Genomic DNA, 17,420 nt, shown 5'->3' with positions numbered 1-17,420 from the left:
AAATGGCAGCTATAACAGGTTATAGATCGATTTGAACCATATTTGGCACAGTTGTTAGAAGACATAATAAAACACGTCATGCGAAATTTCAGCCAAATCGTATAGGAATTGCGCCCTCTAGTGGCTCAAAAAGTCATGCTTCAAGATAGGTTTATATGGCAGTTATACCAAATTATGAACCAATTTAAATCATACTTAGCACAGTTGTTGGAAGTCATAACAAAATACCTCGTGCGAAATTTCAGCCAAATCGGATAAGAATTGCACCCTCTAGTGGCTCAAGAAGTCAAGACCCCAGATCGGTTTATATAGCAGCTATATCAGGTTATGGACCGATTTCAACCATACTCAGCACAGTTGTTGAAAGTCATAATAAAACACTTCATGCAAAATTTCAGCCAAATCGGATAAGAATTGCGCCCTCTAGTGGCTCAAGAAGTTAAGACCCCAGATCGGTTTATATAGCAGCTATATCAGGTTATAGACCGATTTGAACCATACTCTGCACATTTGATGAAAGTCATAATAAAACACCTCATGCTAAATTTCAGCGAAATCGGATAATGATTGCGCCCTCTAGTGGCTCAAGAAGTCAAGACCCCAGATCGGTTTATATGGCAGCTATATCAGGTAATGGACCGATTTCAACCATACTCAGCACAGTTTTTGAAAGTCATAATAAAACACCTCATGCTAAATTTCAGCCAAATCGGATAAGAATTGCGCCCTTTAGTGGCTCAAAAAGTCATGAATCAAGATAGGTTTATATGGCAGCTATATCAGGTTATGGACCGATTTCAACCATACTCAGCACGGTTATTGGAAGTAATATCAAAACACCACGTGCAAAATTTCAGCCAAATCGAATAGGAATTGCGCCCTCTAGTGGCTCAAAAAGTCATGATTCAAGATAGGTTTATATGGCAGCTATATAAGGTTATGGACCGATTTCAACCATACTCAGCACATTTGTTGAAAGTCATAATAAAACACCTTATGCTAAATTTCAGCGAAATCGGATAAGAATTGCGCCCTCAAGTGGCTCAAGAAGTCAAGATTTAAGATAGGTTTATAGGGCAGCTATATCAGGTTATGTACCGATTTCAACCATACTCAACACAGTTGTTGAAAGTCATAATAAAACACCTCATGCTAAATTTCAGCCAAATCAAATAGGAATTGCGCCCTCTAGTGGCTCAAGAAGTCAAGATTTAAGATAGGTTTATAGGGCAGCTATATCAGGTTATGGACCGATTTCAACCATACTCAGCACAGTTGTTGAAAGTCATAATAAAACACCTCATGCTAAATTTCAGCCAAATCGGATAAGAATTGCGCCTTCTAGTGGCTCAAGAAGTCAAGACCCCAGATCGGTTTATATAGCAGCTATATCAGGTTATGGACCGATTTGAACCATACTCTGCACATTTGTTGAAAGTTATAATAAAACACCTCATGCAAAATTTCAGCCAAATCGGATAATGATTGCGCCCTCTAGTGGTTCAAGAAGTCAAGACCCCAGATCGGTTTATATGGCAGCTATATCAGGTAATGGACCGATTTCAACCATACTCAGCACAGTTGTTGAAATTCATAATAAAACACCTCATGCTAAATTTCAGCCAAATCGTATAAAAATTGCGCCCTCTAGTGGCTCAAGAAGTCAAGACCCCAGATCGGTTTATATAGCAGCTATATCAGGTTATGGACCGATTTCAACCATACTCAGCACAGTTGTTGAAAGTCATAAAAAAACACCTCATGCTAAATTTCAGCGAAATCGGATAAGAATTGCGCCCTCTAGTGGCTCAAGAAGTCAAGATCCCAGATCGGTTTATGTAGCAGCTATATCGAAACGTGGGCCGATATAGGCCATTTATAATTTCAACCGACCTACACTAATAAGAAGTATTTGTGCAAAATTTCAAGCGGCTAGCTCTACTCCTTCGAAAGTTAGCGTTGAACGGACAGACGGACAGAGAGACGGACAGACAGACGGACATGGCTAGTTCGACTTAAAATGTCATGACGATCATGTATATGTACCTTATGCGGTCTTAGACGAATATTTCTAGGACTTACAAACAGACTGACGAAATTAGTATACCCCCATCCTATGGTGGAGGGTACAAAAGTGAAAATTTTTGCCCATGAACATTCCACTAAGGAACAGGGGCTAACTCCTGACATATCGATGAGTGCAGTCCGATTCCAGTTTTAAGCTCAATGATAAGGGGCCTCCTTTTTATAGTCGAGTCCGAACGGCGTGCCGCAGTGCGACACCTCTTTGGAGAGAAGTTTTATATGGCATGGTACCACACAATTGTTGCCACCATTAGGAGGGGAAAAATCAATGCTGAAAAATTTTTCTGATAGTCTCGCCAGGATTCGAACCCAGAGGTTCAGCGTCATAGGCGGACATGCTAATCTCTGCGCTACGGTGGCCTTCTATGGTAGTGGGTATTATAACTGCACCTATACCCACATCCTAGACTGTTTTCAAATACTCCAAAAAAAAAATTTGAAAACTTCCAAAGTTTTTTGTCCATAGTTATTACGGTGATTGCTAACACTGCCACTGCTGCAGCACCAACAACAGCAGCAGCATTAGACTTAGTTGAATAAAGTAGGTCGTCATGCGTCACAAATACTCGAAAACCAACCGAGAGGAAAGACGTTGAAAATTGTAGAGTAAACAAGAACGTTGTTAATGTGCATAAATGACGAATGGACGATGGAGAGACGGTGCAGAGAAACAACGAAAAATTAAACAACAGAAAAATCATAGTTATTTTGGTCAAAATACATTGGGAAGGCTATGCAACATGTTGCACATACACACAGTCATAGCTAATGTGAGCATTGGCTTTGGTGTCTTAGCCAAGTTGGGCGAATTGCTTAAAATTAAGTATGACAAGGCAGCAGACTTCTGTCTGCAAACTGCAGACAGCTAAATTGTTTTCGCTACGGTGATGGTGTTGCATGGAGGTTGGTGGAGTTTGGGAGTTATTGGTTATGGGAGTTATTGTTGTTTCGGCCGAGAATCAAAAGGAATGGTTACATTGCCATCATCAACATTACGCGGTGGTGGCGATGCTGCTGCATCACCACTAATCGCAGTACTGCCATGGAGTTATTGATTAAATTAATTACTGGTCCACAGTTAATGGAAGAAATCAACAGAAACAGAAACAGAAATTATCGTATGTGTGCCCATTTGCAATGCGAAATTTGTCTACTTTGGTTACGCGACACCAGCTTGAGCAGCAGCAGCAGCAGCAGCACACAGCATTTGAACTAGAAACCCAGATTGGTTTTGACGCTGGAATTGAGAACAAGCAATCACATATGAGTGAACCAGCAACGCCTTGTTACTCTATGTTAGGCTTTGTCAGCATGGAAGTCATGACAATCATTTTTGTTTTTGCCAAACACAAATTATGAAAGATCAACATTTCGAAATTAGCATAATTATGCGATTATCACTAATGTGTGATGGTTATTATTCGAGAGTAATGAACCTGAAGAGGTTACATCCTGCATAAATGCTCATCAAAACAGGTTTTCACATAATCGACCTCTTTTTTCACAAAAAAAAAAAATGAGTTAAGGAGCATTGCGCCCTCTAGCGGCTCAAGAAGTAAAAATCCAGGATCGGTTTATATGGTAGCTACCTCAGGTTAAAAACCGATTTAAACCATACTTAGCGCAGTTGTTGCAAGTCTAAACAAACAACTGCATGCTAAATTTCAGCCAATGAAATTTCGGGTGAGAATTGCGCCCTCTAGCGGCTCAAGAAGGCAAGATTCAAGATCGGTTTTTATGACAGCTATATCAGGTTATGAACCGATTTGAACCAAACTTATCACAGCACTTCATGCAACATTTCAGCCAAATCGAATGAGAATTGCGCCCTCTATCGGTTCAAGAAGTCAAGACACAAGGTCGGTTTATATGACAGCTATATCAGGTTATCGACCGATTTGAACCAAACTTATCACAGCTATTGGAAGTCATAACAAAATACTTCATGCTAAATTTCAGCCAAATCGGATGCGAAGTGCGCCCTCTAGTGGCTCAAGAAGCCAAGATCCGATATCGGTTTATATGGCAGCTATATCAGGTTATCGACCGATTTGAACCAAACTTATCACGGCTATTGGAAGTCATAACAAAATACTTCATGCAAAATTTCAGCAAAATCGGATGCGAAGTGCGCCCTTTAGTGGCTCAAGAAATCAAGATCCATGATCGGTATATATGGTACCTACATCAGGTTATCGACCGATTTCAACTATACTTGGCACAGTTGTTGAAAGTCATAACAGAACACTGCATGCAAAATTTCAACCAAATCGGATGAGAATTGCGCCCTCTAGTGGCTCAAGAAGCCAATATTTGAGATCGGTTTATATGGCAGCTATATCAGGTTATCGACCGATTTGAACCAAACTTATCACGGCTATTGGAAGTCATAACAAAATACTTCATGCAAAATTTCAGCAAAATCGGATGCGAAGTGCGCCCTCTAGTGGCTCAAGAAATCAAGATCCATGATCGGTATATATGGTACCTACATCAGGTTATCGACCGATTTCAACTATACTTGGCACAGTTGTTGAAAGTCATAACAGAACACTGCATGCAAAATTTCAACCAAATCGGATGAGAATTGCGCCCTCTAGTGGCTCAAGAAGGCAAGATCCAAGATCGGTTTATATGGCAGCTATATCAGGTTATCGACCGATTTGAACCAAACTTATCACGGCTATTGGAAGTCATAACAAAATACTTCATGCAAAATTTCAGCAAAATCGGTTGCGAAGTGCGCCTTCTAGTGGCTCAAGAAGTCAAGATCCATGATCGGTATATATGGTACCTACATCAGGTTATCGACCGATTTGAACCATACTTATCACAATTGTTGGATGTTGAAACAAACAACTTCATGCCACATTTTAGCCAAATTGGATGAGAATTGCGCCCTCTAGTGGCTCAAGAAGTCAAGATCCATGATCGGTTTATATGACAACTATATCAGGTTGTCGACCGACTTCAACCATACTTGGCACAGTTGTTGAAAGTCATAATAAAACACTTCATGCAACATTTCAGCCAAATCGGATGAGAATTGCGCCCTCTAGTGGCTCAAGAAGGCAAGATCCAAGATGGGTTTATATGACAGCTATATCAGGTTATCGACCGATTTGAACCATACTTATCACAGTTGTTGGATGTTGAAACAAACAACTTCATGCAATATTTCAGCCAAATCGGATGAGAATTGCGCCCTCTAGTGGCTCAAGAAGGCAAGATTTGGATCTTGCGGTTTATATGGCAGCTATATCAGGTTACCGACCGATTTGAACCAAACTTATCACAGCTATTGGAAGTCATAACGAAACACTTCATGCAAAATTTCAGCAAAATCGGATGCGAAGTGCGCCCTCTAGTGGCTCAAGAAGCCAAGATCCATGATCGGTATATATGGTACCTACATCAGGTTATCGACCGATTTGAACCAAACTTAACACGGCTATTGGAAGTCATAACAAAATACTTCATGCAAAATTTCAGCAAAATCGGATGCGAAGTGCGCCCTCTAGTGGCTCAAGAAGCCAAGATCCAAGATCGATATATATGGTACCTACATCGGGTTATCGACCGATTTGAACCATACTAATCACAGTTGTTGGAAGTCATAACAAAACACATCATGCTAAATTTCAGCCAAATCGGATGCGAAGTGCGCCCTCTAGTGGCTCAAGAAGCCAATATTTGAGATCGGTTTATATGGCAGCTATATCAGGTTATCGACCGATTTGAACCAAACTTATTACGGCTATTGGAAGTCATAACAAAATACTTCATGCAAAATTTCAGCAAAATCGGATGCGAAGTGCGCCCTCTAGTGGCTCAAGAAGTCAAGATCCATGATCGGTATATATGGTACCTACATCAGGTTATCGACCGATTTAAACCATACTTATCACAGTTGTTGGATGTTGAAACAAACAACTTCATGCAATATTTCAGCCAAATTAGATGACAATTGCGCCCTCTATTGGCTCAAGACATCAAGATCCAAGATCGGTTTATATGACAACTATATCAGGTTATCGACCGATTTGAACCATACTTATCACAGTTGTTGGATGTTGAAACAGGGCTCTGTTCTTTCACCTTCTCTATTTCTAATTTTCATCAACGATCTGTTGGGTCAGACCTCAAATCCGATCTACTCATTTGTGGATGACTGTAATCTCTGTCATTCGTACTCATTCGACCATAGGCCAAATCTTCGAGAGATTGAGGACAAGAGGCGGGTTATGGACAATACACTCTGCCAGGATTTGCTGACCATTTCTGAGTGGGGTCGAATGAATCGAGTAGATTTCAATGCACGGAAGACTCAGTGCTGCTTGTTGTCACACAAACGATTCACTGACCCATTACGATCATCTTTGTCTAGCAACGGTGTAGATGTTGAGCAATCAGCAGCTCTTGATGTTCTGGGCTTACAAATACAAAGTGATGTCCGTTGGGCTAAACATGTATTCGAAGTGTCGAAAGAAGCATTCAAGTGTTTAGGCTACCTTAAACGGTGTAAGAATTACTTCACTCCGTCTGATCTTCTGAACATCTACACCACTTTCATAAGGCCGAAAATGGAGTACAACTCACATGTATGGGCTGGAGCTTTAAAATCATCCCTACTGGATCGTGTACAGAGGAGAGCGATGGCATTGATTGGGGACAGTGGGGTATCCCATTCTATGGCCTCCCTTCATCATCCTCGCAATGTGGGTTGTTTGGCGATGTTCTATTGGTACTTTCATGGTGTGTTCGTTCCTCTGATATTCGTCTTCTTATTCCTGATGTAAGGATGTAGGTCAGGGGGATACTAGACATTACAGGAACTCACACCCGTTTGTAATTGATTGGCCAGCAGACCACATAATGCATTATAGAGAGGATTCTTATTTCGCCCGAACCGTTCGTATGTGGAATCGACTTCCGGCTAATGGTTTTCCCACCCACATTAACATCCAAAGATTTAACATCCGATCTCCCTTTTGGGAGATCGGTCTATATGGCAGCTATATCTAAATATAGTCCGATCTGAACCATATTTGGGTCAAATATTGGGAGGCCTAAAACTACTTAAAGTTTCAAATCTCAGCAAAATCGGGTAATAAATAAAGCTTTTATGGGCTTCAGACCCTTAATCGGGAGATCGGTCTATATGGCAGCTAAACCTAAATATAGTCCGATCTGAACCATATTTGGGTCAGATGTCAGGAGACTTAATTTAACTCACTGTTTCATATTTCAGCGAAATCGGATAATAAATAAAGCTTTTATGGGCTTCAGACCCTTTACCGGCAGATCGGTCTATATTACAGCTATATCTAGATATAGACCGATCTGAAGCATATTTGGGTCATATATTAGGAGGGGTAAAACTACTCAATGCTCCAAATTTCAACGAAATCGCATGAAATATAAAGCTTTTAAGGGCCTCAGACCCTCAATCGGGATATCGGTCTATATGGCAGATATATCTAAATATAGTCCGATCTGCACCATATTTGGGTCCCATATTAGGAGGCGTAAAATTACTTAAAGTTTCAAATCTCAGCAAAATCGGGTAATAAATAAAGCTTTTATGGGCCTTAGACCCATTATCTGGAGATCGGTCTATATGGCAGCTATATCTAAATATAGTCCGATCTGAACCATAGTTAGGTCAGATGTCAGAAGACTTAATTTAACTCACTGTTTTAATTTTCAGCGAAATCGGCTAATAAATAAAGCTTTTATGGGCTTCAGACCCTCAATTGGGATATCGGTCTATATGGCAGCTATATCTAAATATAGTCCGATCTGAACCATATTTGGGTCCCATATTAGGAGGCATAAAATTACTTAAAGTTTCAAATCTCAGCAAAATCGGTTAAAAAATAAAGCTTTTATGGGCCTTAGACCCATTATCTGGAGATCGGTCCATATGGCAGCTATACCTAAATATAGTCCGATCTGAACCATATTTGGGTCCTATATTCGCAGGAGTAAAAGTACTCAGTGTTTCAAATTTAAGCGAAATCGGATGAAACATAAAGCTTTTATGGGCTTCAGACCCTTAATCGGGAGATCGGTCTATATGGCAGCTATACCTAAATATAGTCCGACTTGATCCATCCGGATATCAGGAGGCTTAAGATAACCCTCGGTTTCAAATTTCAGAGAAATCGGGCAATAAATAAAACTTTTATGGGCTTCAGACCCTTTATCGGCAGATCGGTCTACATGGAAGCTATATCTAAATATAGTCCGATATAGACTATATTTGGGTCAGGTGTCGGGAGGCCTAAAACTGCTTACTGTTTCCAATTTCAGTGAAATCGGATAAAAATAAAGCATTTATGAGCTTCAGACCCTTTATCTTCAGATCGGTCTATATAGCAGCTATATTCAAATATGGTCCCATTTGACCCGTTCAAGAACTTAACCAGCGTGCATGAAAAAGACGTATCTGTGCCAAATTTCACCTCAATATCTCAATTTTTGAAGGCTGTTGAGTGAATGCAACAGACGGACGGACAGACGGACGGACAGACGGACGGACAGACGGACGGACAGACGGACGGACAGACGGACGGACAGACGGACGGACAGACGGACGGACAGACGGACGGACAGACGGACGGACAGACGGACGGACAGACGGACGGACAGACGGACGGACAGACGGACGGACAGACGGACGGACAGACGGACGGACAGACGGACGGACAGACAGACGGACGGACAGACGGACGGACAGACGGACGGACGGACAGACAGACAGACGGACAGACGGACAGACGGACAGACGGACGGACAGACGGACGGACAGACGGACGGACAGACGGACGTACAGACGGACGGACAGACGGATAGACGGACAGACGGATATACGGACAGACACACGGACATCGTTAAAACGTCTTAGAATTTTACGACGATCCGAAATATATATACTTTGTAGGGTCAGAAATGGATATTTTGATATGTTGCAAACGGAATGACTAAATGAATACACCCCCTATCCTGCGGTGGTGGGAATAAAAATGCCATAAACCATTAAAAGTAGCATTCAACTTTTTTTCAGCAGACTTGTGTATTCGAAACTGGAGATTTTGTTAGTTGAAATAGCAGTTAGAAATGTTTGCTAATACAGCAGCCCTATGTTTGCTGAAACAGCAGACAAAACCGCTGTTTTAGCAAACATTTTTGCTGTTTTGAATAACAAATTTGGTTGAGAGCACAAGTGTTACTGTATTTTAATTATCATTTTGATCTTCCTTCAACTGGGGTTAGTTTTCAGAAGAGTTTATTTCACAAGGCTTAAAATTTTTATAAAAAAAATTTTTTTTCTTCGCTTTTACAAACTTTGATATATATTTTCGATCTTTCAGTTTTTATTATCATTAATTGGAGATTGTTTATAATATTACAGAAAAATATATAAAATTATGTACTTACAGTCTCGACTCATACCAGCTGAAAGACATTTCTTAAAACGACAATATTGGCAACGATTTCGATTCAAACGTATGACCAAACACTTTCCGTCCCTTAAGCAACGATATTCGATTTGTTTTTGTATGCTGCGTCGAAAGAAACCCTGAAAATAAAAAAAAAATTATACCATAAATATAAATAAAAATAAATAATTATATTTTTTGTAATTTTAAAAATTTTCAAAAATTTCAAATGTTAGACAGGCTCTTAGAAATAATGCCTGTCTTTTTTTTTCTTCTTTTTTTTTAAATTTTTTTTTTTGAACTACAATTCGCTTACCTTACAACCTTCACAGGATGTTACACCGTAATGATAGCCCGAAGCTTTGTCACCACAAACTTTACAAGGGACAAAGGATTTGGCCACAGCACTATTCGAATTGGAATCGTTTATGGCAAAGGGCTGTGATTGTTGATGTTGCTGCTGTTGTGACTGTTGTTGTTGTGATTGTTGTTGCTGCGATTGGGTCTGTTGCTGTTGCAGTTGATGAAGAGTCTGCTGTTGCTGGTGTTCTGAAAGAAAGAAGAGAAAAATTCAAGTTAAACTAGCAAACAGCTCAAACAATGTGTGTGAAGTCGAAAAATTTTTAATAAAAATTTTATATGCGAGGGTTGCCTTTTATATTTCGGGATTGGAGAACACAAAAACAAATATTAATCACCGAAAATATTCCCCATTAAGATCTATACACTTTTGCATGCCTTTGAACCAATTGGCAAAGCCTTTTTGGCACTCACACTGAGGTTTCTCCAAAACATGCATTCCGAACGCATCGATCGCTTCTTTAGGTGTCTTTTAGTTCTCATTTTAGTTTTTACGTAAGGGAATAGAAAGCCATTCGGTGCCAAGTCAAGACTATACGCCGGATGACTCATCAAATCAATGTTTTGAGTGCTCAAAAATGCAGTTGTTTGAGCCGATGTGTTAGAGCTCGCATTGTCGTGGTGAAGAAGGGTGATCCGTCTTCGGCGGTTGGTTTTTATGACTTCTCGGAAGACTACTGGCAAACAAATGGCTGTGTACCACTCAGAATTGGCTGTTCTGCGTTGTTCGAGTTGTACGATTGCGACAGGTCCAGTTTTTCCGATAAAACAGGCGATCATTGTGCGAGAGCAACTTTTGTTGGATTTGGCTTATCCTGAAACACGCCCATCATACGCGTAAATCCACGACGTCATGGACGTGTTTCGAAGCACCTAAGATAGTACTTTTGGAGCATTTTTATACCCTCCACCATAAGATGGGGGGTATACTAATTTCGTCATTCTGTTTGTAACTACTCGAAATATTCGTCTGAGACCCCATAAAGTATATATATTCTTGATCGTCGTGACATTTTATGTCGATCTAGCCATGTCCGTCCGTCTGTCCGTCCGTCCGTCCGTCCGTCCGTCTGTCTGTCGAAAGCACGCTAACTTCCGAAGGAGTAAAGCTAGCCGCTTGAAATTTTGCACAAATACTTCTTATAAGTGTAGGTCGGTTGGTATTGTAAATGGGCCATATCGGTCCATGTTTTGATATAGCTGCCATATAAACCGATCTTGGGTCTTGACTTCTTGAGCCTCTAGCGTGCGCAATTCTTATCCGAACAGAATGAAATTTTGCACGACATATTTTGTTATGACATCCAACAACTGTGCCAAGTATGGTTCAAATCGGTCCATAACCTGATATAGGTGCCATATAAACCGATCTTGGGTCTTGACTTCTTGAGCCTCTAGAGTGCGCGATTCTTATCCGATTGAAATGAAATTTTGCACGACGTGTTTTGCTGTTATATCAAACAACTGTGCCAAGTATGGTTCAAATCGGTTTATAACCTGATATAGCTGCCATATAAACCGATCTTGGGTCTTGACTTCTTGAGCCACTAGAGGGCGCAATTCTCATCCGAATGGAATGGAATTTCGCACGACGTGTTTTGTTATGATACCCAACAACTGTGCTAAGTATGGTTGAAATCGGTTCATAACCTGATATAGCTGTCATATAAACAGATCTGGGGATTTGACTTCTTGAGCTTCTAGAGGGCGCAATTCCTATCCGATTTGGCTGAAATTTTGCATGACGTATTTTATTTTTACTTTCAACAACTGTGTCAAATAAGGTTCAAATCGGTTCATAACCTGATATAGCTGCCATATAAACCGATCTGGGATCTTGACTTCTTGACCCCTAGAGGTCGCAATTATTATCCGATATGCCTGAAATTTTGTACGACGGATCCTCTCATGACCATCAACAAACGTGTTTATTATGGTCTGAATCGGTCTATAGCCCGATACAGATCCCATATAAATCGATCTCTCTATTTTACTTCGTGAGCCCCAATGGGCGCAATTCTTATACGAATTGGCTGAAATTTTACACAGGTCTCCAACATATAATTTAATTGTGGTCCAAAGCGGACCATATCTTGATATCGTTTTAATAGCAGAGCAACTATTTTCTTATATCCTTTTTTGCCTACGAAGAGATGCCGGGAAAAGAAGTCGGCAAATGCGATCCATGGTGGAGGGTATATAAGATTCGGCCCGGCCGAACTTAGCACGCTTTTACTTGTTTTATACCAATTTTTTATACCCACCACCATAGGATAGGGGTATACTAACCTTGTCATCCCGTTTGTAACACCTTGAAATATTGACCTAGATTAGGTTGAAAAATAGGTGCAGATATTAATCCGCCGCATGCCACTATGGACATACACCTAAGCCAGTAATCGGCTTGTTGTGCGCTCTAAGAACTATTAAATAACCTCTAAAAGAAAAATTCCGTGCTACTTACAAAATCCTTAATTGTTTCCAATACCACTCCCCTAAGTTGGTTCATGTCTGGTATTGTGTCTTCACCTAAGTACCGGTATCTCTATGACGCCAAAGCCGGGCAATAACAAAGGAAATGCTTCAACGTCTCATCATCTTCCCCGCATGCCCTACCTTGCACTTGCCACACCGATTTTACATAAGTAAGCTTGTAGTCCTATGTGTCCCGTATAGCTATACTGACCTCCTTCTTGCTTCCTTCCAGTAATAGCCTAGTCTTCTCACGATCTGTCCTGCCGACCGTTTCGTTTTCCCCTCCTGATGCTGGCAACATTTGTGAGGTACTATGCCATGTAAAACTTCTCTACAAAGAGAGACTCGGCTATAAAAAGGAGGCCCCCTATCATTGAGCTTAAACTTCAATCGGACTGCACTCATTGATATGTGAGAAGTTTGCCCCTGTTCCTTAGTGGACTGTTCATGGGCAAAATTTTGCAATTTTGCCGACCGTTTCGCTGTTCCACAATGTTGCATGCGCATTCGTCGCCCATTCCCTTAACATGGACTGCGTCTACCCAAAAGGCTTCGGGTTAACCAAGTTTATTGACGGCAGTCCTCAGGTTTTCACTGCCAAATCGTCTGTCCTTTCATTCCCCCTCACTCCGTTATGGCCCGACACCCAAAAGATGCGGATTTTGCCATCCTTGGAGAAGGCGTTAATCTCTTTCTTACACTGCAAGACTGTTCGCGACCTTATCCTCCTGGTTGTTATTGCCCTTACGGCCAGTTTACTTTGCGTAAAGATGTTCACACTCGACAACCACGCGTTAGCACCACACCACTTTACGCATTCCGTGATCGCCCGGGTCTCTGCCTGCAGGACCGTATTATGGTCAGGCAGTCTAAAACAGATCTCTGTCCCTGGGTTCTCAATGTTTACCCCCATGCCCACTCTGTCCTCTAGCTTGGATCCATCTGTGTAGCATGATCTTGCAGATGTCAATGTAAGGGTTCCGCCAATCCAAGACTATGCCGATGGCAGCAGTGCCTCGCACTCGACTTCATGGTTTATCTCAGGTAACCGATCGGCATCCTCCTCCCTTCCTTCCAGGTTTCCCATCGTCGCCTCGATTATACCGCGATGGTATGAGATGCTCCCATCCTTTATCACTTCTCCCATCGCCTTAAGTTTCATAGTCGCAGTGGCTGCCTCTCACTTAATCTGTATGTCAATGGGCCGGTTCATCTCAGATATCCGATCGGAATCCTCTTCCCTTCCTTCCAGGTTTCCCATCGTCGCCTCGATTATACCGCGATGGTATGAGCTGCTCCCATCCTCAATCCATTCTCCCATCGTCTTTAGTCTAATAGCCGCAGGGGCTGGCTCACATTTAATCTGTATCTCAATGGCTACACCTCGTGAACAGGCATATTTCAGTCTTCTCTAGGTTAACATTGAGACCTCTGGGTCTAGCCCAGTCATATGTCATATGCAAGACCCTTTCGACCCTTCTGCATAGCTCTTTCGGATCCTTACCCCTTAGAAGTATTATAACATCATCCACGTAGCAGCCGGGTTCAGATCCCTCCTCAGTCAGCATCCGTAATAGGTCATTTATGATGGTCACCCATAGGAGTGGCGATAAAATACCCCCCTGTGGCGTGCCCTGTGCCACTTTCTCATTTATACTTAAGCCATGGGACTCACAATTTATCCACGGTGAGATGATATTCAACCTTTTTTGCCCAAAATGCAAGAGCTTGAGTTGCTTGATATGAGGTTTCTACAAGACGGTGCCACATGCCACATTGCACGCGTAGCAATGGATTTATTGAGAGGCGGCTTTTTTGCAGATTTTATTTCACATTCAGGACCTGTTGGCCACCTAGATCGTGCGATTTAACGCTTATGGGCTTTTTTTGTGGGGTTATGTTAAACGAGGGCGGACCCTCCCCCTTACCCCAAAATAAAAGTGGACCGATCGGGACAATATGGGATTCAAATGAAAGGTATTCGAGAGTATAGTACGAATTTCATAATAAAAGTTGGGTCCAAGTACCTGGAGGGCCGCTCCAGCCTCAAAACCCCTTAAAATGGGTTTATTGGACGATCATGACAATATGGGACTCAAATGAGAGGTATTCGGGAGTAGATAACGAATATGGTCAGGAAGTGGGAATAGGCTTTATAATTTATTAACATCAGAAGGGGGCGGACCCTCCACCGTTACCCCAAAAACGTCACCCATATCCGAAGGTGGGCCGATGGGCACAATAAGGGTATCAAATAAAAGGTATTGGAGACCAGAAAACGAATATGGTATTAAAATGTGGGTCCAAGTACCCAGAGTAGAAAACGAATTTGGTATCCAATTTTGGAACCAAAAGTTTTGGGGTACGACCTAAAGCACCCCCTAAACTGAACTTCATTTCCGTTGGGAATAAAGAATGAGTTTGATAACCATATTTGAGTCAAGATGTCTGAAGTGCCATCCCTCCCCTAATGAGAAGATAACCCCAAGGAAGAACTTTAGCACCAGAAACCATGAAGGGAGAAATTCTCACACATCAATGAGTGCTTTCCGATTCAAGTTTAAACTCAACGATAAGGAACTTTTTTATAGCCGAGTCCGAACGGCGTCCCGCAGTGTGACACCTCTTTGGGGATAATTTTTTAAATGACCATGCTTGGCATTGTGCCTCGCAACATTAATAGGGGATAAACACCGCATTGCCCGATGTTCTCGCCAGGGTGCAAACGCGTTCAACGTCATAGACTACAATAGCACGAATTCGGTATCCGCATTCAGGGCGCAGTCTCCCCACCCTAAAAAGATATTAGAGAGTTAAAGAAGGCGCAGCGGAGCGGACCCGGTTCGGCTAGTTAAGTATAAGGACCGTACTATCGATTCAAAAAAAAAGATTTCATGCATTTGTCTGAATTTTATGTTTTTTTTTTTACTTTCCTATAGCTCTTGAAAAATCACCCTTTAGTTGCAACACCTTCATAGGTGGGCTAATGAATTTCTTTAGCTAAACAAGGTACTGCTTCCTGCATACCGTTTACTTTATTTCTATTCCCAAGAAAACTTTTAAATGATGTGCGCATTTAATGGGACTCTGTTAGTATCAGCAAAAAGCCACCACACATATTAAAAAAATTTCATTTCAAACGACATTCAATAATCGTCGATGGTATTCAAATGCATATTGAGGCAAGCAAATATTTATTGATTTCTTTATGATTCCTGTCCTGGGCAGGACTGATTGACTGACTATCTTTGTGTCTGACTATGATTTGTAAGACTGTCTGTCTACGTGGCAGAAAGAAGTCTCCTAGAGTGAATTGGCTTAGTGTGTTACAGCTGAGTCCACGTAGTACCATCTTCAGTTGCAGTACTGCGAACTTAGAAGAGAATGCCACTTTGATAGGCACACCTCCACAGCTATTTCCCGGAATGCAGTGTTTTGATAATAACAATCAATGCAGAAATACGCATGCACACAATAAGGCAAAACAAATACACTGGAAAAAAAAATGTAAGACAGGGATAGATTATTAAAAAAAAAAAGGTTTTAGTCCAATTCGGATCATAAATGAATGCTGAACATTGTAGTAGTCATTGTGTAATATTTCAGTTCATTCCGATAAGAATTGCTTCTGTAGGGGCTCAAGAAGCAAAATCGGAAGATCGGTTTATAGGGGAGCTGTATCAAGCTGTTGATCGATTCAGACCATATTAGACACGTATGTTGAAGGTTATGACAGAAGCCGTTTTACAAAATTTCTTCCAAATCGGATGACAATTGCGCCCTCTAGAGGCCCAAGAAATCAAGATCCCAGGTCGGTTTATATGACAGCTATATCAGGTTATGTACCGATTTGCGCCATACTTAACAAAGTTATTGCAAGTCATAACGAAACACCTCATGCAAAATTTCAGCCAAATCGGATGAGAATTGAGCCCTCTAGCGGCTCAAGATGTCAAGATCCCAGATCGGTTTATATGGCAGCTATATCAGGTTATGTGCCGATTTGCGCCATACTTAACACAGTTATTGGAAGTCATAACAAAACACCTCATGCAAAATTTCAGCCAAATCGGATGAGAATTGCGCCCTCTAGCGGCTCAAGAAGTCAAGATCCATGATCGGTTTATATGACAGCTATATCAGATTATGAACCGATTTGAAACGTCCTTAACACAGTTATTGTAGGTGATATCAAAACACTACGTGCAAAATTTCAGTAAAATCGGATAAGAATTGCGCCCTCTAGAGGCTTAAGAAGTCAAGACCCAAGATCGGTTTATATGACAGCTATATCAGATTATGAACCGATTTGAAACGTCCTTAACAAAGTTATTGTAAGTGATATCAAAACACTACGTGCAAAATTTCAGTAAAATGGGATAAGAATTGCGCCCTCTAGAGGCATAAGAAGTCAAGACCCAAGATCGGTTTATAAGGCAGCTATATCAAAAATTGGACCAATTTGAGCCATTTATAATCCCAACCGACCGGCTAGCTCTACTCCTTCGAAAGTTAGCCTGCTTTCGACAGACAGACGGACAGACAGACGGACGGACAGACGGACGGACAGACGGACGGACAGACGGACGGACAGACGGACGGACAGACGGACGGACAGACGGACGGACAGACGGACGGACGGACGGACGGACAGACGGACGGACGGACGGACAGACGGACGGACAAACGGACGGACAGACAGACGGACGTACAGACAGACGGACATACGGACGGACGGACATGGCTAGATCGTCATAAAATGTTACGACGATCAAGAATATATATACTTTATGGGGTCTCAGACGCATATTTCGAGGTATTACAAACAGAATGACGAACTTAGTATACCCCCCTCCTATGGTGTTGTGGACTTCAACACAACATTAAAACCAGAACATGCTTCTTTCTGGTGAAAAACTAGGCAAATTTTTCTCTGGCTAGTTGTTGGTAATACCGATTTCTGTATCGCTATTCATTTCTTTAGAGAACACCACCAAGTAAACGTGAATCCCCTACTTGCAAAGTAAAAGAAGGCAACCTTCTTCTTTTCTCTAT

General features: G+C 41.5%; 1 protein-coding gene across 1 annotated transcript in view; it reads right to left on the bottom strand.

Moving 5' to 3' along the window:
- The window catches only part of LOC106094939 (ecdysone-induced protein 78C), a 271,166-nt gene that overhangs the window by 185,937 nt on the left and 67,809 nt on the right, over positions 1–17,420 (bottom strand). Inside the window, exons 3-4 of the mRNA XM_059369724.1 lie at positions 9,847–10,079; positions 9,529–9,670 (exon numbers count right to left, since the gene is read on the bottom strand). Coding sequence (XP_059225707.1) covers positions 9,529–9,670; positions 9,847–10,079 — 375 coding nt within the window. The remainder of the gene's footprint in view (positions 1–9,528; positions 9,671–9,846; positions 10,080–17,420) is intronic.

This window comes from Stomoxys calcitrans, chromosome 1 (assembly GCF_963082655.1).
Source record: "Stomoxys calcitrans chromosome 1, idStoCalc2.1, whole genome shotgun sequence".
NCBI lineage: Eukaryota > Metazoa > Arthropoda > Insecta > Diptera > Muscidae > Stomoxys > Stomoxys calcitrans.
This window is presented reverse-complemented; position numbering and strand designations above follow the sequence as displayed.